Genomic DNA, 21,306 nt, shown 5'->3' on the forward strand with positions numbered 1-21,306 from the left:
TTCTGATCCAACGAACCTGCAGAGTGACCAAGTCAGTCCAACGCTTGATGATGATCCTTATCTCGGATAGCCGACAGAGGAAGGCAGGCGATGGTTGGGAAAGCGGAGGATCGACAGGGGAACGAACCGCAGGCAGCGTGCCTGGATCAATCAGCGAGCACGGCCGGCTATTCTTGCTCCATCCAACGGTAATCAGTGACCACCACCACTAAGCCAGTAGCCGCCAGTCAGTCAACCAAGTAATCTCCCAATCGCAAGCCCACGATCTCTGCATTGATCCTTCGTAGCAAGGTCCGCGTCTCCGGAATTAGCCAACACTTTGTCCCTGAGCATCCGACCCTGCCGTGAACCAATTCCTTGCACCGGGACTCTTTCGACTCATTGACTGTCTTGAGCACCGCATTCAGACTAAGTCCTTTGTCTGGAGCCTGTGGTGGAGGAAATAGCTTGCGCGGCTTCAACTGCCAGATGAGTGTCCTGACCATCAGCTGATCGCAGTCGGAACAATACGACTCATGATCAAGAAGGTGTTCCATGCACTCATACACAGATATGAGAATCTCTTCGATGCGAAATTGACGAGTCTTGTTGATGAGGTCTGACGAAATTGCATAGGTTAGCCTGCCTGTCCATCCCTGCATGAAGGGTTATGAATCATTGCGAATTAACTTATCAGGCCTGCAGGAAATGCCAGACCTTTCGTCCTTATTGGCTCCGTAGATTCCCTCAGTGCAATTTCAGTAACCAGGCGAAACAAGCCATGATGGCGAAACGCCCATGCAATGAACATCCACCGGGGTAGATCATGCGAGGAAGATGTTGGGAAGCAGTCCTGAATATTCTCAAGCCAGGTTCTGGCAAAGGCCTCCACGGCTTCGGGGCAATCGTAGTGCTAAGCCAACCCTGCTACCATGCAAAGGAGGTTCAGGTCCAAATCACGGGGCACTTGACGAGTGCGGCAATGCAGGATGTTGAGGAGGATGTAAACGGCGTTGAGGTCGGTAAGGTTGCAGAGTAGGATGTTGACCGGTTCTGCTTTGGCGTTCAGATGTTGTACCCGAATGGTCTAGAGACAGTCCGTCTAGAATAAAAGATATGTCAGCGGTTGGAAGCAGAGGGGGGACAAAATTCCCACCATTCTTGACTAGACTTGCATAGATCCGGCCTGCCTGTTCCTGCAGCACAAGCAGCACATCCCCATTGGGATCGATCACCTCATAGGGGGACTCCATTGGAGCCTTAACCCGTGATGTGCTGCTCATAGTGGTAAGGTAGTTAGATATGATTGACAGCCAGGCACGAAAGGTAGATAGTTGATAATCTAAATTTATGGTAAACAAACTGCTGTTTATAGCAAGTGATTCTTTAGCAACCTCACCCCCCTCACTGTTCACAGTGAATGAGCCCCCTTCCCACGAGCCCACATCGAAGCTGTCAGTAAGTCATCTTTGTCAGTAACTGAGAGACATCCGATTATGAAAGCATCTTGAGGTCTATCATCATAAGTTCATTCCTATAAATATCTATCTATCACTCATCAAAATCTAGTTGAAGTAGCCGGGGAAGAGCCAGTTCATGCGCTCACGAGCCTCGGGGCTCCAGTTGGGCTGAGCAGTGCTGAGCCCGAACTTGATGGAGCCCTCAACGTGCTTGGCCTGCACCAGCTCGGCGTGCTCGTCAGAAGCCAAGGCGTCCAGCACAGCTGTGACAAAGCGCTTAGCGTTCTCAGCGTTGGCCTTCATGTGGCCCATCACCATCTCCACAGTCACGTCCGCGGTCGACTCATGCCAGCAGTCATAGTCGGTGGACATGCAGATCATCTGGTAGGCGATCTCGGCCTCACGGGCCAGCTTGGCCTCAGGCAGGGCGGACATGTTGATGACGCTGCCACCAAAGGAGCGGTACATGTTGCTCTCGGCGCGGGTCGAGAATTGAGGACCCTCTGCAGGTGCTTGATTAGCTTCTGCGGTTGAACTTTGGAAGATGCATACATACCCATGCAGATCAGGGTACCCCGGTCGTGCAGAACGACTCCCTCACCCTCCAAGCTGTGTCCGCAGGCTCTCACGACCTTGGCGACACCCTCGTCGAAGGGGTCGCCGAAAGGCACGTGGGCGACGACGCCACCCTCGAAGAAAGTAAAGGGACGGATGCCCTTGGTACGGTCAATGACCTGGTCGGGAATGACGAAATCGCGGGGCTTGATGGCCTCTTGCAAGCTCCCGACGGCGGAGAAGGCGATGATGGTGCGGACACCGATGGAGCGCAGGGCAGCGATGTTGGCGCGAGCGGGCACTTCATGGGGAGCGATCTGGTGGTGGGCGCCGTGGCGGCTGAGGAAGGCAATGGCAACGGTCTTGTTGTTGTGGGAGCACTTGTGGTGCAGGATGGTGATGGGGGAGGAGGGGCTACCCCAGGGAGTGCTGACGTTGAGGGAGGCGACCTGGGTGAAGCCAGGAAGTTCGCGCAAGCCGGTACCGCCGATGACGGCAATGCGGACGGGCTCTAGAGGTTGTCAGTGATTGCTTGCAGGTGAGATGGTCAGGGGAGGGGAATTACCGTCGTAGGTGGTGGGAAGGGCGGCCATTCTGCGGGCTAGTTGTCTGGGGGATTCGATGCGAATGCGAGGTTTGGAGATCGACGAGAGATGGCGCCAGAAAGTAGCCAGCATACAAGGAAGAGAGTGGTTGTACAGAAGGAGGAGAAGAAGAAGAGGAGGAAGAGGGCAGACGGAGACGCCTGAAATTCTCGGCGGGGTATTACTCCCAATCGGGAAACCGCGATCTTATCGGTCGGTGCCTGAGTGCCTGAGCCTGTCCCGAGGCGTGGGAGTACCTGAGTGGTGCCTGAGGCAGGAATGGGTGGACTATCACGTCATTGTAGGGTAGGTAATTAAGATGGACTTTACATAGTCTACTGAAAAGAGGTCGATGGTGGTATGATTCATTTGTTGACTGTGCTCAATACATATGTGCATCACGCTATCATTATCATCTAGATCATTAAAATGCTCATCACTCAAGCAGGGCGCCACTCATAGTGGTGGGCTCCCTTGGAAACCGGTCCTGGGTCCTCTCCCTTCACTCCTGGCTTGTTGTATCCATGCGCACCGAAGAGGTCCATCTGGGCCTCCATGAATTTTGTCGGGAGCATGGTTCCTGCCTCATACTTGAGGTATTCCAACGTCGCCGAGAGAGCCGGCGTATAGTGATCGGCTACTGTTGACGCGAGCACCGTGTCTTTCAAGGCGTCGAAATGCTCGTGCAACTCTCGCGCCACTGCGTCCACGCATTTGACATTGGTGAGGGACTCGGTCATGGCTGGCTGCAACAAGTCGGCGATTGCTTCAGACTGGATGATACAGCCGTTGCGCCAGATCTGGAGACACTTGCTCAGATCCACGTTCCAGCCCTCGTCCTTGGAGGTACGAGCGATCAGCTCGAGACCCTGACAGAACGAGGCCAGGAAGGCGCTGTACACCGCTCTGCGAATCTTCTCAATGCACGTCTTTTTGTCAATGATGCCCTCGAGGGGTTTGGGCTTGGGAAGGTTCAGCTTCTTGGCGACCTCCAAGCGCTCTGCGCGGTTTCCACTGGCAATCCGGAGAAAATGCGCGGTGGCCAGCGTTGGGGCTGAAACGTGGCGGGCGGCTGACTCCATAACGGACCAGTAGGGGGTGCCCTCGGTGTCATCGTCATCCTGCACCACCTTGTCGAGGACATCGTCGAGGACGAATCCACCATCTTTGCTGGCGCCTTCACCTTGCTTATCCCCTTTTGGAGTCTTCTTCGTGCGGAGAATCTGGACGCCGATGTCCAGGAGGAAGTTGTTACGCAGTTCCCCTTCGGAATTCCACTGCTCGAAGATGTCCGCAATCTCCTCGTACTGGAGGCCGAGTCCATGGTGCAGCAGCGACCAGGCCTCGGCAACGGTGGACAGCATGCCGCCTTCAATCCCGTTGTGGACCATCTTGACGAAATGGCCCGACCCCGCTGGTCCCACGTTGGTGACACAGGGCTTCTTGGTCTTTGGGTCTTTAGCGGCGTATTTCTCAAGGAGCGGGAGAACGAGGTTGATGGCGTCTGGGTCGCCGCCGGGGGATAAACTCGGGCCATGGCGGGCAGATTGGTATCCCCCGGAGACGCCCATTCCGATCCAGTGGATTTCGCGCTCAGCGCAGCGCTTCTGACGCTGCTCGGTGCGACGATAGTGTTCGTTGCCGCCGTCGAGGATGATGTCGCCTTTTTGCAGGCTGTCCTGGATCTTGTCGAGGACAGAGTCGGCGGGGTCGCCGTGGGTGACGGAAAAGATGAAAAGCTTCTGGTCTTGGCCAAGACTTTGGGTGAATTGATCGACCTCGTCAAAAGCTTGGATCTTGCCTTTCCCGGTGAATTTTCCTTGGTCGATCCATTGGCGGATGCCGTCGACGTTGTCACGGCTGACGTCCCAGATGGAGACGTCCAGACCGAGCTCGTTGAAGGCGAAAGCCATCATGGAACCCATGTTGCCGGCCCCGACGATGCCGATCTTGGAGAACATGATGCCGATATTCAAGGATTAACTGTGGTTTCTGTCGGACTCTACATGGCTGCGATGCTGGTGTTTTAAGTGGTGAGACGATGGGGTCGACGCAGCGGTTACATCATTCCGCCATCCGGATCGTATCAGCCCTAATTACTGTAACTGACATCATCCTGATTCTGTTAGCATGTAGATATATCTGACCACCCACCATTATTTGATTTTGGTATCCATACCGAAATTGAGTTTGACTGAATCTAAGATAAAAAGAATGGCACACGATATCCCTTTCTCTTTTGCGACTTGTTCGATCGGGAAGCCGACCGACAGCCTCCCCGCTAAGCTGGAGGCACTGTCTGAAGCGGGATTCCATGCTGTGGAGCTCGCCTTTCCGGATATTTTGTCCTATGCGAAGGAGATTCGAAAGAAGGAGGTTGCTGAGGATGACTATGAGGCGTTGCGGGAGGTGGCCAAGGAGATCCGGGGGGTCTGTGATCGGTTGGACGTGAAGGTGATGCTGCTGCAGCCCTTTGCCAATTTCGAAGGATGGCCAGAGGGATCGAAGGAACGAGAAGATGCATTCAAGCGGGCGAGGGGATGGATCAGTTTGATGGAGGTGCTGGGGTGTGATATGCTACAGGTATGCTGCCATTGCACTGCACCCAAACCATGCATAGAGCTCCTCCCCCCTCCCCTTATTTCGTGTCGATACACATACAGTACACCACTCCTACACCAACAAACCAACCAACACACCCACTCCCCTACCCAAACATCTGCACACATCATGGATAGGAAAAGACCCACCACAACACCACTAACAAACACAAAAGGTCGGATCAACAGACACGCCCCTCCCCTCCCTCTCCACCACGCCCAGCCTGCACGAGCGCATCGTCCACGACCTGCGCGAGCTCAGCGACCTCCTCGCCACCCACAACATGCGCCTGGCCTACGAGAACTGGTGCTGGTCCAGCCACAGCCCGGACTGGGCCTCGGTCTACCACCTCATCAAAACCGTCGACCGGCCCAACATCGGCCTCTGCCTCGACACCTTCCAGACCGCGGGGGCCGAGTACGCCGACCCCACCGCGGCCGACGGCCTGGTCCCCACCACCGACGGCAAGGCCAACCTCTCCACAGCCCAAAAGTTTTCGGCGAGTCTGGCGCGCCTCGCCAAGACTATCCCCGCCGACAAGATCTACCTGCTGCAGGTGTCGGACGCGTACCGGGCGGAGCCGCCCCTCGAGGACGCAGTGGTGGAGGGCATGCGGCCCCGCGCGCGCTGGAGTCATGATTACCGGCCGTTGCCGTATACGGAGGGCGGGTATTTGCCGATCGAGGAGGTGGGGAGGGCGGTGTTGGGGACTGGGTTCAGGGGGTGGTTCTCGATGGAGGTTTTTGATGGGAAGAGGAGGGAGGTTGAGTTGAAGGGGTATGCGCGGGAGGGGTGGAAGAGTATGCGGCGGTTTGTGGAGAGGTGTTCTTCTTCTTCTTGAAGTCTTTTTGTGTATCAAGCTGGAGTGTTTGGGGAGGGTCTTGCGGATATAATATATGAAGGTATAGTAAAGAGAAGGGATTCTGAAGAGAAGACTACGCGAGTTTACATGCACACGTAATAAGGTGGAACATGGATATATTTTACCGAACGCCTGAACTATGCAACCTATACCGAACATGGAACATATACAACAATCATCGTAGCGTCATTAAGCGTTGCTGGGGTAAGCAACCTTGTAGGTGGGAACGAACTCCTCCTTGATCGACCGCAGACTCACGAACCGAGACAACAGGTTGCCGCTGCCCGCCTTGTCGTTGGTACCACTGGCACGCGCACCGCCGAAGGGCTGCTGGCCCACAACAGCACCAGTGCTCTTGCAGTTGATGTAGAAGTTACCAGCGGTGTTGCGCAGAGCATCGTCCGCCGCACGCAGGACCTCGCGGTCCTGGGCGAAGATGGATCCGGTCAGCGCGTACTCGCCGGTCTGGTCGATCTTCTCGCACATGCGGGTGAAGTCGGCCTCGGTCTTGTCGGCGTAGGTGTGGATCACGAGCACGGGTCCGAACAGCTCGCGAGACAGCAGAGGGTGGTCGGGGTTGGAGGTGCGGTAGACGGTAGGTTGGATGTACCAGCCCTTGGACGAGTCGTAGGTGCCACCGGCCAACAGCTCCAGCTCGGGATCGTTCTTGGCCGCGTCGATCACCTGCGCCAGCTTGTTGAACGACGCCTCGTGGATAACAGGGCCGCAGAAGTTGGTGAAGGTGGTGGGCTCGCCCATAGTCAAGGCCTTGGTCTCGGCAGCCACGATCGAGAGGAACTCATCGGCGACGGACTCGGCGACGTAGGCACGGGAAGTGGCACTGCACTTCTGGCCCTGGAACTCGAAAGCACCACGGACGGTCTGCACAGCGGCGTTGCGCACGTCGGCCGACTTGTGGACCAGGTGGAAGTTCTTACCACCGGTCTCACCAACAATGCGGGGGTAGCTGCGGTACTTGCCCTCGGCGACACCGTTGGCGATTTGGCCGTACAGGCTGCGGAAGACCGAGGTGCTACCGGTGAAGTGAAGAGCAGAGAACTCGCGGTGGTTGAGGACAGTGTTGGTCACCTCGGCGGCGTCTCCCGGAACGAACTGGATGACGTTCTTGGGCAGACCAGCCTCAAGGAGGATCTGGTGGACGAGCCAGTTGGAGGCGATGGCCGAAGGAGACGGCTTCCAGACAACGACGTTACCCATCAGGGCGGGGGCACCAGCAAGGTTACCGCCAATGGCAGTGAAGTTGAAGGGGCTGATAGCATAGACGAAACCCTCCAGAGGGCGGTACTCAACACGGCTGCAACAATTGATTAGCTTGACCCTTTACGGACCCAGGCATGATTAACTCACTTCCAGACACCAGGGGAGTGGTGGACGGGCTGGGTGGCGTAGAGCTCCTCGGCGTACTTGACACCGAAGCGGAAGAAATCGCACAGCTCGGCAGCGGCGTCAATCTCGGCTTGCCAAGCATTCTTGCCCTGACCGTGCATAGTCAGGGCCATGATGTCGTAGCGGTATTTTGTGGAGATCAGGTCAGCAGCCTTGAGGAAGATGCTGGCACGGTCGGCGAAGGAAGTGGTGGACCAGGTCTTGCGGGCTTCAAGGGCGGCGTCAATAGCGGCCTGGACATCGGCCACGGAGGCATTGGCGTAGGTGGCCACGGGGGCGTGGGAGGCAGGGTTGCTCTGGGTCAAAGTCTCGGAGCTCTGGATCTCCTTGCCGGCAATGACCAAGGGCACGTTGAGAGGGCCGCTCTGCTTGGTGCGGGCGAGAGCTTCCTCGAGAGCCTTGCGATCGGGGGATCCAGGGGCATAGTGTTTCTGTTTGATGGCAAAATCAGCCAAAGCAACACCGGCAATTGTCGCCAATACTCACGTTAGGCTCGTTGTCAATGCGAGGAACCTTGAAGGTGGCGTAGGAGCCCATGGCGCGAGAGCTCTGGCGAGCCAAGCTGGCGGAGAGGGAAGCGCATTTGGGGAGACCCCGGGCGCGAAGGAGCAACGAAGACTGCATGATGACAAGCTCTCTTTCGCGAATGAAGCAAGGCGACACAGCACAACAAGAAAGAGAGAGGAGAAAGGGGAGAGCAACAGCAGTGGTTGACGCGGGGAAACACGAAGCTTTAATTGCAAGCGAGCAGGCGAGGACAAGCGGTTACTGCCGGTGAGCTGACTCAGCACCAGCCAATGGGAAATGCAGCCGATGCAAGGGGGTTTTCGACCGGAACGAGACTGATTCCTGCCCGGGGAGCCACTTTATCAGTACAATAGTCGCAAGTGCGTGGTGAATTGGGTTCAGATTGTCTGTGTGCGTAAGAGATTGATACGTTATCAGACCAAGTGCCATCGCAAGCTATCAGGAACACCGGCACATGCCGGGTGGGTCAACGTCACCGGCCCGGTCACTCGCCTTCCAGAACCGCCCCAGATATCCTTTCCAACATGCAGTTTCGCATAGGAATGAAAGTGATTAAGATGAAATGTTACTTGACTAAAAAAACTGCTTTAGTCCATGACATCAATACGTAGTTTGAATCCCAGGGGTTGAAAACGTCTGAATTGCCTAAGTTCATGTCCCCAGATCGCCAGTGGGTCTTCCCCGCATAAAGCGATAAGACAAACCTTTAAGCTCGATAAGACCAGAGCTTCAGAACCCGGAACCCTGCACTCACGCCATCAATCAACACCTCAGGTCTGTCTCTCAGTAGTAGATCAGCGAAAGCACAACCCAGTCAGCTCAGATTCCCATAGTGTCACCTAGCATGACTACAAGTCGTCCTTGTAAACAGTAAACCTTCCCAGACCATACACACGGACGCCATGAAACGAAATTCCGATCAAGGATCGCGACGAAGGCCGTTCCTCGCCATCCGTCGAGCATCAGGATTAAGGCGCCGTGAGACAAACCAGAAATCCACCGCCGTCCCCTCGTTCTCAAGCTGCGCGATCAACTCTCCGATCTCAAGGTAGAACCCGGCATAAGGCACATCTCCTTCATTGTTGGTCCGCCACCCATTTGTGATCCAGTGCGGCATATACTCCGTAATCCCACTCACCACACGCTCCGAGTCCGATTTCACCACCAGCCGTTGCACCGGCGTGCAGTTGGGACGTTCCTGGCGGATGCGTAGACCGTCACGTAAGGCCCGACAGCAGGCGCTGAGCTCGGACATAATCCTGGTGCGTGGGCCCGGGTACGCGTCTAAGGCAGTCGAGACGTTGTTTTGATTGCCGTATCCCCAGAACACACCCACCGATGCGCGTCCGGTCCCATGGTTTCTCAGACAGTCGCCGCTAATTGCGACCACCAGGGTGGTGCGGTCTGGCGCGCGGCCAGTGCGTGGACCCCCCGGGCTAGCAATATGCACCCAGCGTCCGGACTTGTATTCGATGCGACTAACGCCATTGTTGTACAAGGCTTGATGGTCAAGGCGTCGGGGGAGAACAGGCTCGTCGATTTCGACCATGGCGTTGGAGTCTCCTTTCGTTCGAGATCCTAGAGATATAATCAACTTGTTAATTGAGATACCTTGGCTGATGGGCTTGGAGTCAGACCGCGACAAGAGAGGCGTGGTGGCTGATGAGATGTGACCTGCGTCGAGACAAAGCTTCAGCCGCGAAAAATACAACGAGCAGAAGTGCCTCAGTTGGTGGAGTATCAAAAGCAGAACATTGTGAATGAGAGGAGGATAATTGTAGAGGTGCGTGGTAGGGAAACGCGAGATAGGAAGCGTTGGCATAAACAAAACAGGAAAGAGGGGGCAGACACAGCGTTTGGTGAATTTATGCCGGCTGGCTCCAACTAAAATAGCCATCACTTCGTCCTTTGCTTCAAGATGCCAATGAACAGATCTTTCTATTTCTCAGCATTATATACACGCTTGAATTCACAGTAACTCAATCTGCCCGCAGAAGAATCACTTCACATTTTCACTACTACGGTCCGATATACTTCTCAGGCAATCCACCACCAGATCCGCTCCAGCCAGTTCCGCGGCTTGCGCTCGAAGTCGTTTTCACAGAGTTGATCAATTTCCTCCTTGCCAGTGAACACATCGACTTCTGACACCTTTGTCATCCACGGAGTCCGATACCACAGCTTGTGACCAACGTAGAAGACCAAGAAGAAGACAATGCCGATGTAAGAGACTAAGAAATCCGCCGCCGTAAAATTACCAGGGAAGAAGACAGCATAACCATTAGTGATGGTCAGCAGGGTCACAATGAAAATCACATAGTATGTACCATAAGGCTGAAGGGTAGTCTTGAACGGTAGTGAGTCAAGCATGCCATGGAAGTCCATTGCCTTGCGAAAACGCTGCGTCCACGTTAGCACAGATCCGATCGAATGTTCGTCGCGTTTGCAAAGAACTTACCAAGTACGCAATGCCAACCAAGATCCAGCTGATGAACCCACCGACAGTGGTGAGGTTGGTGAACCAGTAGAAGACATTTGCACCTGAGTTGGACAGATTGAGGAACGACAACAGCCCCACGGCCCAAGTAGCTAGGACAGCCACCCATGGTACACCGTTTTTATTGCAGCGGGTAAACACTTGAGGTGCCTGGCCACCGCAAGCGAGCGAGTACAGCGTTCTGGACCCAGCGAAGACCCAGGCGTTGCCCGACGACCAGGCAGAAGTCAGGATGGCTGCGTTGATGACATGGTTCAGGCCTGAGATTCCTGCATTCTGAATGGCAATCACAAATGGACTGGCACTAGCAGTAGAGCTGCCGCTGGCCACGGCTGACAGGAGATTCGGATCATTGTAGGCCACAGTAACACCGATGACCAAGGAGCCCAGGACATAAAAAGTGAAGATCCGGTAGATGAAACGATTGGTGGCCTTGGGAATGTTGCGACGGGGGGCTTCAACCTCGCCAGCAGCCGTGGTAATCAACTCGGGAGAGAAGATAAATGAGAAACCAGACTTGATGAACGCAGTCCAGAAAGCCAAAAAGCGACCGGTGTTTCCGCCGGCTAAGTACGGCTTGAAAGCGCCTGGGTGCTGCCAGTAGCGGAAGCCCAACCGATCATGGTTGGGACCGCCTCCAAAGAAAAGGATAATCCCCAATATAATGAGACCAATGATGGCGATGATCTTGAGAGCGGCAAACCAGAACTCAGCTTCTCCATACCAAGAGACAGCAACGATATTGAGGACCAAAATGACTGAGCAACTGTTAGACGAGGAAGCCAACTCTGAAAGTAAGGGCGAGGACTATACCGATGAGAACAATTGCAATCCAGACGCCAACGTTGACGGAAGTGGTCCAGTACTCGATGATAATTCCCGCCGCCGTTACCTCACTTGCCAGTAACATAGCAAATGAATACCTGCAATCAATCGTTAAGTGTCATGTACGAAGGAACAAGTTTAAGTAACAAATTTACCAGTAGTTATAGCCTGAAATCGATTAGCACTCACTCACTCAATCAGAATATAGGTACCTAGTAGGACATACCAGCAGCAAAGCCGAGACTAGGCTCGGTATAGCGGCCAATGATATACGGCACGGAGATCCCCTTGATGGGAAGATAGGTAGTCATTTCACCCAGCATATTCATCACGAACCAAACAACTGACGACATGGCTAAGTATCCCATAAAAAGCGGCGCTGGACCGACCGTCGAAAGAGTCGAGCCTGACCCGACGAAGAGACCAGTTCCAATACATCCACCGATGGCGATCAGTTGCAGCTGACGGGAGGAAAGTCCACGATGGGTCTCCGTGTTAGGACCCAGGTGGACCTCTCCCTTGAGTGCCTCTGGATCTTCATAGCTGTCGACGTTGGGAGATTTGTCTTCATATTTGACCTCCTCAGAAAACTTGGAGGTAGGAGCGGAGGCCATGATGTGCTAGCTCAGGAAGATCGACTTGAATGCCTGGAAGCCCAAATGCCTGGTGAATAGGGCCATTTTATAAGATGGCTGCTGAAGCGGGGGGAAGCACGACATGTCCAGAGGGCAATTTCGACCGCGCTTATCAGTATCAATTATCATCTAAGATAATTTTACCTCAAAGTTTAAGCCAGAAATCGCCTGCATGACGCCCCTAGGCAAGTGGCGATTGGCCTAGATGTGGCCGGGGGGGGGAAGGATCAAACCCAGTTCCTGCTTATCTCTCTCGGGGCGGAGACGGGCTGATGCAATCATGGCGCGCGATAGTCAGCCACTATGCTCAGGCTGATCTATCTGATCTATAGTGAAGTCTATAACGAGGCAGGAGATATTGTGCATGTATAAACATTGTCTACAAAGGCTGCATTTTCGCGACAGCGATCAATTGATGTCAGATCAACCTCGTGGCATTCCACTGTGGAAATCCGGGGTCGAAACTCCGCATTGATGAATCCACCTCATGGTACGGTAGTGAAGTAGTTTATTGTCAACGAGGAGTTTATGTTACCTAATGGTTTGGAGAAACAGTCCCTGACCTGCCAAAGCTTGACCCATTGTTCGTATCCCGCTAGACTAGACCAGGCTTAGCTTAGAGCCATCCGGGCCGATGGTCGAACTTTCTCATCTCGTTGCCTGAGATTTCAGGGCAGCCGGCTATGACAAGCCGGCTCTTACAGATGAGGTTTATGACTACAGCACTACCCCTTCTCTCTCCAAGACCAGTGTATATCTTCTCATGAGAAGTAAGACACGGTGGGCATAGATTTCTAACATGCTATCTGATCTCCCTCTTTGGAGAGATGGATGCTGGCATATTTACGAGTGTCATTCCTCGCTTGACCGGGCCGGTCAACCTGCTGCTGTTGCGCCGGTGGGGCTTCCGACCACCGGCCCGTCTACCGGGCAGTGACCTGGATACTGATAGAGGATACCTAGAACTGTACTGGAGTATCCTGAATGGTGCTTGTATAAACTATAGAGCCTCACACAGGGATCTGTGGTAGTCCAAGATAAGACTGACAATCCTGGGATACTGGTCATCTTGAGTTTGGTAGAACAGGGAAAGCCTGGTACAGTAGATATCTCGAATCTCTGAGAGATTCGCCTCCTTCGCTTTCTGCCACAATTGACTTTTTCAAGGGTGTTTCCCGGTGGCAAATGGTGTAGTCGGTTTACCCCAAAAAGCATAAGCTGTTGATATCGACCTGATTGAGAGATTCATACGACCAAAATCTGGGGCCGTCGCGGAGAATCACGAGACAGCGTATACATGATTGAGAAACTAGAAAGTCGCTAATGCGAGGCATATTGCCAGAGGGTGGAACCTAAAGATAGCTCCTAGCTCCAACAGTCATGATGCATCTGCTAGTATGTACATGGGGAAAAGACTGAAAACGAGCCTTGAGGTTAAACAGTCTAGCGGATTGAGAGTAAACTACCAAGTAGTTGGTATCGGCGTTAACTTACCCCGCGTTATCTGAGATATCACCAAGACCGGAAGGCACCTCCGATGCATCAACGCTCAACCACCCCTCCTCAATCGAACAATACCTCCGACACCAACCGAGTAGCAGTCATCAGTCCATTTCACAATGCGTATCCTTGCTGAGCCCAATGTCTCTCAGATCCTGCGCGAGTTAACTCAGTCGCAATGCCACGACTTTCTCAACGTTCTTTGCGACTCTCTCACAGCAGTCTCGAATGAAACAACCGCCCAAGAGACGGAACGCCTCATCCACCAGCCCCTCCGTAGCACCATTCTCACGAAGAAACAAAACCTCTCTCTCTTCATGCCAGTCTCCAACACCGCCAGCACGGGTATCAAGATCGTCACTGCCTCTCAGTCTCATGGCCTCATCGGAGTCATCAACATTTTCTCGCCGGAAGGTAGTCTACAGGGTCTCTTGAGCGCCGCCAAAATCACCGCTTTCCGCACAGCCCTCACCATCATGTCCCTCCTCGTTCGCTGCCAGGCCATGAGGAAGGAGAATGTAGTCATTCTCGGCTCTGGTCGCCAGGCGGAATGGCATGCTCGCTTAGTCCTCCTTTTGTTTCCAGGACAAGTGCGTTCGATCACCATCTTCAACCGTGGTCGCAAACGACTGGAAGAGTTGGAGACAGAGGTCTTGGGGGAGTTGCGGGCTACGTATTCAGACGTTGCAATCTCGACGGTTGCAAAAGATCATGTAGGCGACGATGTCTGGGATGAGAAGCTGCGGGCGGCACTGCAGACCTGCGATGTCTTGTTCAGTTGTACGCCTGCCACAGAGCCCAATTTCCCGGCTTCCTATCTACAACCGTTCCGGCAGCGGTTCATTTCGCTGATCGGATCGTATAAGCCGCATATGCGAGAGATTGATACGGAGACATTGCTCTCCGGCGGTGGAAAAGTCTACGTGGACTTGAAGGAGGCATGTCTGGAGGAGTCGGGCGAGCTGATTCTAGCAGAGATGAAGGAAGAACAGTTGATTGAAATTGGTGAGTTGTATGGGAAATTAGGTAGAGAAGCGCCACTGGAGGTACCTCAGGGGTCCAATGTGGTATTCAAGTGTGTGGGTATGGGAATAATGGATCTGGCCATTGGCAACAAGCTGTTGGATGTTGGACGGGAGAGAGGAATTGGCATGGAAGTAGATGGCTTTTGAAGCGATGGCTAGTTGACGGTGACACCAGATATTGTGATCTATTTAGTGACTTGGTGGTCAATCGCTTATTCAGTACAAATGAAGGATCCTGCCTGGACAAAAGCACTGCGTGGTGTAAATTTGTACTCATAGTTATGTCAGTGCAAGATGTGCGATGATCATGGCTGGTGGTGACTGCTGGCTGGTTGACTGACTGCCGCTGGGGCGGAGCCAAACCCGCACTCACTGCTTATCAGTTCGCCCTCTCCCCCTTGGAGAGAGGATGGATTAAACTCCGGGCCATTTTTTCCCTATCTTCCGTCAACACCGCCTTCTCTTTCTTCGGAATCACCTCTTACTTTCCCACTCTTCCTACACACTTACTTCTTCTTACCCGCCATTCCTCTGGGCTGTCGCTGTTACGCACCCCACATGTCCATGCTCTAATCCCTACCATGCGCCTGTCGCTGCATCGCCCCCCTTGATTTCGAACAGCCATGGATGAGGGCTCAACCACCCCTGCTGGTATGGGCCCGCAGAAACGACCCCGCGTTTCCGAGGAGAATCGCAAACGAGCTGTGCGAGCGTAAGACGATTATATTCTTCTGTCAGGGTCTTTGTCTCCTTACTCACTGTAACCGATTTCCAGCTGTGATGGTTGTCGCCGAGTGAAGGAAAAATGCGAAGGAGGCGTTCCGTGTCGCCGATGTCTCCGCTATCAGCGACAATGCGTCTTTACTCATCCCGACCATGCGGAGAAGATCGCCCGGTCCTCCTCCATCTCGTAAGGCTACCAACTCCTCTCATCTCGGGTCTCAAATCTTCGATACTCTAGATTCATTAATGGCAGTGACTAATACAGCTACCAATCTAGACTACTTGAACGAAGCACAGCTCTCAGAGGACATGACATCGCCGAGTCGGAGCGTGTCCGATGCATGGAGCGCATCCTCCAGCATTATGTCCCCAACATTTCCTTCGATGTCCATACCCTGCGAAAGATGGCTGAAGAGTTGAAACACAAACATCGAGGCTCTGGCACAGAGGCATCTTCAACGCAGCTCGACGGCGAGGACCTGGAGGACTTGGCTATTGACGATGAGGATTTCACCATCAAGGCTCTGCCGGATAATACTACACGTGGGTGCTCTGGGCTTCTTTTTGGGATGTACTTGGGTGGTCTGACTCGTTTTTCAGAATACTCTGGAGAATTCTCGTATCTCAACTTCTCTATGAAGATTCGACAGAAGATTGACGAATGGATGAAACATGCTGGACCAGAGGTATGCAGCTAGTGATCGCTCACTGTGAAATACTCGCTTACTTCTTCCAGGCATCAACGGAGACAGAGCCATTTGAAGAGCGCTGGCGGGCAACCCAACTGCAGTCCGGATCGACCCTAGTATCAACATCAGTGACCTGCCTTCCACCTCGGTTTGTCGCAGATTTCCTGGTGCAGATCTTCTTCAAGTATGCGCAGACGAACAATTTCTACGTCGAAGAAGACTGGTTGAAGGATAAGCTAAATATATGCTACACGGACCCTTCAAGCCTCTCTTCTAAGGACGCAGGCACGGTATGTGCTATCCTGATGGTACTGGCGGTGGGCACTCAGTTCGCGCACATGGAATCAGCTACACCTGTCAACCGCCTGTCCTCGAATTCCGCCTTCGCCGACGATCACCACTTCTCCGAAGATGATGTTGGTCTTACCTTTTATCAATTTGCATCGAAACTACTTCCCGACATCATTGCCACAGCTTCCGTTCGAAGCGTCCAGGCTTGTCTTCTGATCGGTACCTATCTTCTGCCACTAGATACGTCGGGTCTATGCTATACGTATTTTGGTCTAGCTCTGAAAATGGCCATTCAAAATGGCATGCACCGGAAGTACTCGGGTGAGGGAATGTCACCTCGTATGGTGGAGATCCGCAATCGTGTCTTCTGGACGGCATACACGATAGAGAAGTAGGTGGCCATCCCAACGTTTCAGCTGCGTGACAAGTACTGACACTCTCTAGGCGCGTCAGCATTCTTCATGGGCGACCGGTATCGCTATCTGACGCGGATGTAGACGCTCCCTTTCCTACTGACTTTCCAGGATTGACTCCTTCTGGACATGTAGCGAATGACACAAACATGGTGACGCTCATCAAGTTGACCTTGAAACTTGGCCAAGTTGCCAACGAAATGTACGTTACGCGGTCACCGAGCAGCTTACATATAGCTAACACAGAGCCAGATCTATTCTGCGTAAATCGCGAAAAAACCAACAATCGGATTGTCTGGAACGGTTACTGAACCTTCGGAAATGCTTGGTTGATTGGTGGTCAACGTTGCCGGAGGAAACCAATTGCCGGGATCTCAACCCGTCTGGTCCTCTCTTTCGCTCCAATGTGCATCTCAAGCTGGATTATTGTCTGACTCGGATCTTCCTTGGACGGCCCTTCCTGTTTAGCAGCATGAAAGCCATCACTATCGCGGGCGCCCCGGTCAAAACCCCTTCGGGTTTATCGAAGAATCGCTCCACACTAGTCACTGACTGCGTGGAGGCAGCTCTTGAGATTATTGACCTATGCCGTTTGCTGCGGGATGAGCCTGGTCTCGCCCGCGCTTCCTTCACCGAGTTCAGTTCCTGCCGTGCGGCTCTTCTTGTCATTCTCGCCCAGAGCTTGACCAAACGCACAGAGCGATTGCGCGAGGCCCTCGATAAAGGCATGGCTCTCATCAAGATTATGTCGATGGGTGTCGGATCTGCCCGATCCGCTGTGAGTGTCATTGAAACACTTGAGCGGGCAATTCGCCGCTTTGAAGAGTACAGTCAGACGCAACCCCCTGGCACTGCTGACATAATGGAGTCGGCCTATGACCGCTTCAAGAATTGGGAAATGCTTTGGAAGACGGGACCAATCTCTCCCGACCCAATATCGTTCCCTGAGCAGTACCCGTCTGGTGGCGGTGGATTGCCGCCTGTTATGACGCCTTTGACGGGTCCACCAACAACGAACGAACCGGCAGAAGGGGAGCTTACCAACGCGAGTATCCCTGATTCGACTGAGTTCTCTGTGTCTCATCCGCTGTCGGAGATGCCGCATTTCGGGCTGGACCATTTTGTTGCAAACCTGCCGCAGGAGTTGGGCGAATTCACCGCGATTCCGTGCTTTGATACCGACAACCAGTCCAGTTTGACCGGGGAGTTGAAACCCGGGTCTACCGACACGCGGTGGATGAATTTTATGAATGAATAGTGGTACCGACAACTGGCCGGTCTTTTTGTGATTTTGACAGCGCTGCATTATTTGGGGTCCTTGCTTGGCGGTTGCACTGCCATGGATCTGTTTTAAGATACCTAAATCGTGTATATTCATTGCTTCGTCTAGACACTTCGTCTACATAACATATATAAGAACGTCCATCCTAGATGGTTGTAAATGGCTACAATTCATGCTGAAGTATATACATGCTAAGACTGGGATATCTAATCGAACACGACCTTCTTACCCGCAAATGAAGCCGTAGCATTCTGCTCCTTGGCCTTCTTTGCTGCCTCCCAGGATGGATGCAAGGGTTTATCATCCTGTGGCTTCGGGGGTCCTCGTTGAGCTCGACCACCATCGTGCTGCGGCCGGCCTGGTGCGGAACCTGCACCATGATCAAACCTCCTTCTGCCCATGGGAATAGAATTGCCGTCTGTCGCTCCCTTTCGCGGATCCCAGCCACCATCCCTCCCTTTCCTGCCTTTCTGTTGTTGTTGTTTGACATGGTTTGCTCCCGCACCGTACTTCTTCTCCCACAGCGCCCGACGCGCCTGTTGACCCATTCGATTCTTGCGTCGTGGTGGTTCAGCGGCTTCTTTGTCGACATCCTCGGCTTCAGACTCCGACCCTGACCAGTATCCGCCCATCATGAGAGAGGGCAAGAAGGTAGTGCTGGTTGCGGGTTTTGCGCTGCCTTTCTGGGCTGGCTTGGCCTTCTTCGAGGGGGGCGAATCGGATTCTTCTTCCTCGTCTACCTCCGGGGAGGGAGAGCGCGAGATTGACATATCAGAGGGGGCTCGTCGCTGTAACATGCGAGTATCAATGTCATCCTCGTCCTCCTCATCATCTTCATCGTCGTCATCGCCGTCATCGCCGTCGCCAAGCATCTGCCGCCGGATATCGTCCGCGTCGTCCTCGTCTTCGTTTTCAGAGCCCGACGCGAGTAACCCATCGTACATCGCGTAGTCAATGCTCTCCGAATCGTCCATACTAACATCTCCGTCGCCCTCCCCACTCGCGCGCTGCAGTCGTGACCGGCCCTTCTCCGACTCGCTATCCGAAACCTCCTCCGCCGCAATCTTTTTCTTCGGCTTCTCATCCTTCTTGGTCTTCTTCTCAGCCGTCGCCTTCGACGGCGCAGGCTTCGTGTCATCAATCTTCAACAACGACCGGATCCCGTCCATAATCCCCGGGAACACATTCTTGACCGGCGTCGACTTGTACAGGCGGGCCGTGACATTCGCCTCGAAATTACTCTTCGGCCCCTCCGCCGACAACTTGCTGCCCATATGTTCCTGGAACTCCTTGAAAGTAGGCGACTCGGCGATCCGTTTCGTTTTGAGGAGTTGCTTGTAGAGGTATTTCTGTGCGGTTTTGATCGGGTCCAAGTCCTATGCGTAAAAGTCCAACATTAGCATCCAACGCATACAGAAGAGAACTCGCTCAGAACACGCGAAAAGAATCCACAACCAAGACCAAGACTCCCCGCCAGCATAGAGAAATGGAAAGACAATACAGAAAGATACATACCCTCAAAATCCCGGCCTCCTCAGCCATCCTCTCCACCGCCCCCTCCTTCCCCTCATCCTTGACCTTCTTCTCCCGGCGCTTCCACTTCTGGCGCTCGAACCCGCGCGCCAGCTTCAGCGCCTTGGCCAGCGACTCGACCCCCTGGGAGAATTTCTGCTTGAGCCGGACGGTCTGGATGTGCAGGGAGCGGGGGTCAGATTTATCGGTGGTGAGCTTTTGGGGACCATTGTCCGTCAAATCGGAGAGTTTGCGTTTCGGCATTTTTACCTTCAGGTTATGTTTTTGCCTGGTTCAAAGATTGGGGAGGTTTTTTGGGGGGGATTTGCGGGATTGCGGCTGGGATAATTTACAATTCTGCCAAGGCGGAGGAGGATTTTTGGGACTTGGAAACGGTGAAGAAGGCGGAGCGGGATTTGGGGCGATGGCATTGGTGGATGGGGCGATGACTTTAGCGGGGCGGTTATTGGTGGGCTTTTTTGAGGTTTTTGATGCTCCCGCCGGCCGGACGTTGCTCGGGGGTTGACGTAGTTTGGCAACGCATGGGTATTGGACCTGTGTTGGTGTGTATTTGTCTCATAAATGTGGATGATAAACCAAGCGTTCGGTCGGTCACTTGTCAGGTTGGGGACTGGAGGTGACAGATTACAATGGCAGTATATAAGGAAAGACGGTTATTCGAACTACATCAAACGGTGGTCGAACATCAACGTCACAAATAATTCAGACATAGACGCGATATGTACATACAGAACAGATTAAAAGGGAAAAAAAACCATCTAAGCTAAGCCTCCTATTTCTTTTCCTCCTCCTTGGGGGGCTCCGGCTTGGGAGTAGGGAGTTTGAACTATGTGCATGTCAGTGGGCTCTCAACGCACTGGCGGGGGTTTTGAGCTATAACTCGAAAGACTTACCGACTCAGGAGTCCGGTTAGTACCCGGACCAACAGGCTCCCAGGCGGTGGTGCCGCCCTCAAAGTTCCGGAAAGCCTGTGTCAACTCGAGCGGCTCGATGACGATCCGCTTCTTCTCCTCGTCCCACCGCAGCTCCGTGTAGCCGGTCAAAGGGAAGTCCTTGCGCAGCGGGTGGCCGTCGAAGCCGTAGTCGGTCATGATGCGGCGGAGATCCGGGTGGCCGGTGAAGAAGACGCCGAACATGTCGTACACCTCGCGCTCGTACCAGAGGGCGCCCTCGAACAGGCCCGTCACGCTGGGCACGGGGCTGGCCTCGTCGGCGTAGGTCTTGACGCGGATGCGCGAGTTGTAGCGGACGCTGAGCATGTTGTAGACGACCTCGAAGCGCTGGTCGCGGGTCGGGAAGTCGACGCCAGTGATGTCGGAGATCTGGGTGTACTCGGCCGCCGTGTGGTATTTCAGGAAGGTCATCGTCGGGATCAGGCCCGAGGGCGGCACGTAGATGCACAGCTCGTCCTTCCACACCGAGAACTGCTGCACGTGCTTGGGCAGGCACGACATGATGTACTGCCCGTACTTGTGCAGGCCCTCCGCCTTGTCGTGGTGCTTGTCGGCCGGGTTGACGACGGGGGCACGCAGAGCTCCCTCAGCTGGTGTGGTAGATTCACAGGTTAGTTTGGGGGTGTGGTAACATGAAAGTGCCCATTGTGAAAGGCGCGGTGGTCGCGGACGGAAAGGCCAGGAGTGCAATTGATGGACATACGAGAGCGCTGGGCGTGGCGCATGTTGGGGACATGATCGGTGACCGGGGTCGACGAGGCCTTCAACACAGTCGAGGAGAAAGCACGGACGGACGTCCGGGTGGCGGAGGACAAGGCACGACCGGTGCCCAGCCGCATCAAGGAGCGAGTAGCAGCCATGATGACAAGGGACAATGGCTGAGAGGTGATGAGTTGGAGGATGAGAAGGAGCGGAGACGAGGGGGTCAAGCAGCAGCAGCGACGGCGGCGGAGGTTCCCTTGCA

At 53.9% G+C, this 21,306-nt stretch overlaps 10 protein-coding genes across 10 annotated transcripts; 3 read left to right on the plus strand and 7 right to left on the minus strand.

The window, feature by feature from the left end:
• Positions 1-248: 248 nt before the first annotated feature.
• BO82DRAFT_423235 (uncharacterized protein) lies at positions 249-1,200 on the minus strand (the record flags this gene model as incomplete). The annotated part of the gene is made up of 3 exons (XM_025640231.1): positions 1,136-1,200; positions 670-1,081; positions 249-598 (listed from the first exon to the last, which is right to left on the minus strand). Coding segments are annotated over exons 2-3 (471 nt in total), but the record flags the coding sequence as incomplete, so codon positions are not given.
• BO82DRAFT_405930 (uncharacterized protein) lies at positions 893-1,262 on the minus strand (the record flags this gene model as incomplete). Its single annotated transcript, XM_025639527.1, has 2 exons — positions 893-1,066; positions 1,146-1,262. 2 exons carry the CDS (start codon positions 1,260-1,262, stop codon positions 893-895), a joined length of 291 nt encoding a protein of 96 aa, XP_025487866.1.
• Positions 1,263-1,544: 282 nt separating this feature from the next.
• BO82DRAFT_377826 (6-phosphogluconate dehydrogenase, decarboxylating) lies at positions 1,545-4,503 on the minus strand (the record flags this gene model as incomplete). The annotated part of the gene is made up of 5 exons (XM_025637604.1): positions 1,545-1,942; positions 1,996-2,503; positions 2,560-2,595; position 2,981; positions 3,035-4,503. The coding sequence occupies 5 exons, from the start codon at positions 4,501-4,503 to the stop codon at positions 1,545-1,547; spliced, it is 2,412 nt and encodes an 803-aa protein (XP_025487867.1).
• A 253-nt stretch (positions 4,504-4,756) lies between these two features.
• On the plus strand, positions 4,757-6,020 carry BO82DRAFT_435630 (sugar phosphate isomerase/epimerase family protein; the record flags this gene model as incomplete). The annotated part of the gene is made up of 2 exons (XM_025641042.1): positions 4,757-5,161; positions 5,355-6,020. Exons 1-2 carry the CDS (start codon positions 4,793-4,795, stop codon positions 6,018-6,020), a joined length of 1,035 nt encoding a protein of 344 aa, XP_025487868.1. The 5' UTR covers positions 4,757-4,792.
• A 122-nt stretch (positions 6,021-6,142) lies between these two features.
• Positions 6,143-8,150, minus strand: prnC (delta-1-pyrroline-5-carboxylate dehydrogenase prnC). Its single transcript, XM_025633658.1, has 3 exons — positions 7,935-8,150; positions 7,410-7,879; positions 6,143-7,356 (listed from the first exon to the last, which is right to left on the minus strand). Exons 1-3 carry the CDS (start codon positions 8,070-8,072, stop codon positions 6,231-6,233), a joined length of 1,734 nt encoding a protein of 577 aa, XP_025487869.1. The 5' UTR covers positions 8,073-8,150; the 3' UTR covers positions 6,143-6,230.
• A 536-nt stretch (positions 8,151-8,686) lies between these two features.
• BO82DRAFT_423239 (putative ribonuclease H1) lies at positions 8,687-9,525 on the minus strand (the record flags this gene model as incomplete). Its single annotated transcript, XM_025640232.1, has 1 exon — positions 8,687-9,525. The coding sequence occupies one exon, from the start codon at positions 9,523-9,525 to the stop codon at positions 8,896-8,898; it is 630 nt and encodes a 209-aa protein (XP_025487870.1). The 3' UTR covers positions 8,687-8,895.
• Positions 9,526-9,912: 387 nt separating this feature from the next.
• On the minus strand, positions 9,913-11,996 carry BO82DRAFT_358043 (proline-specific permease). Its single transcript, XM_025636175.1, has 5 exons — positions 11,525-11,996; positions 11,454-11,466; positions 11,287-11,396; positions 10,435-11,231; positions 9,913-10,376 (listed from the first exon to the last, which is right to left on the minus strand). The coding sequence occupies exons 1-5, from the start codon at positions 11,910-11,912 to the stop codon at positions 10,014-10,016; spliced, it is 1,671 nt and encodes a 556-aa protein (XP_025487871.1). The 5' UTR covers positions 11,913-11,996; the 3' UTR covers positions 9,913-10,013.
• Positions 11,997-13,487: 1,491 nt separating this feature from the next.
• On the plus strand, positions 13,488-14,697 carry BO82DRAFT_358044 (putative proline utilization protein PrnX). Its single transcript, XM_025636176.1, has one exon. It carries the CDS (start codon positions 13,553-13,555, stop codon positions 14,603-14,605), a length of 1,053 nt encoding a protein of 350 aa, XP_025487872.1. The 5' UTR covers positions 13,488-13,552; the 3' UTR covers positions 14,606-14,697.
• Positions 14,698-14,909: 212 nt separating this feature from the next.
• On the plus strand, positions 14,910-18,040 carry BO82DRAFT_344387 (Zn(II)2Cys6 transcription factor). The gene is made up of 7 exons (XM_025633659.1): positions 14,910-15,170; positions 15,234-15,368; positions 15,459-15,724; positions 15,782-15,867; positions 15,918-16,552; positions 16,606-16,776; positions 16,827-18,040. Exons 1-7 carry the CDS (start codon positions 15,082-15,084, stop codon positions 17,830-17,832), a joined length of 2,388 nt encoding a protein of 795 aa, XP_025487873.1. The 5' UTR covers positions 14,910-15,081; the 3' UTR covers positions 17,833-18,040.
• Positions 18,041-18,062: 22 nt separating this feature from the next.
• On the minus strand, positions 18,063-21,067 carry BO82DRAFT_377831 (BUD22-domain-containing protein; the record flags this gene model as incomplete). Its single annotated transcript, XM_025637605.1, has 4 exons — positions 18,063-19,232; positions 19,372-19,638; positions 20,283-20,932; positions 21,046-21,067. The coding sequence occupies 4 exons, from the start codon at positions 21,065-21,067 to the stop codon at positions 18,063-18,065; spliced, it is 2,109 nt and encodes a 702-aa protein (XP_025487874.1).
• Positions 21,068-21,306: the final 239 nt, after the last annotated feature.

Source organism: Aspergillus uvarum (genome assembly GCF_003184745.1).
Source record: "Aspergillus uvarum CBS 121591 unplaced genomic scaffold BO82scaffold_65, whole genome shotgun sequence".
NCBI classification, from domain to species: domain Eukaryota; kingdom Fungi; phylum Ascomycota; class Eurotiomycetes; order Eurotiales; family Aspergillaceae; genus Aspergillus; species Aspergillus uvarum.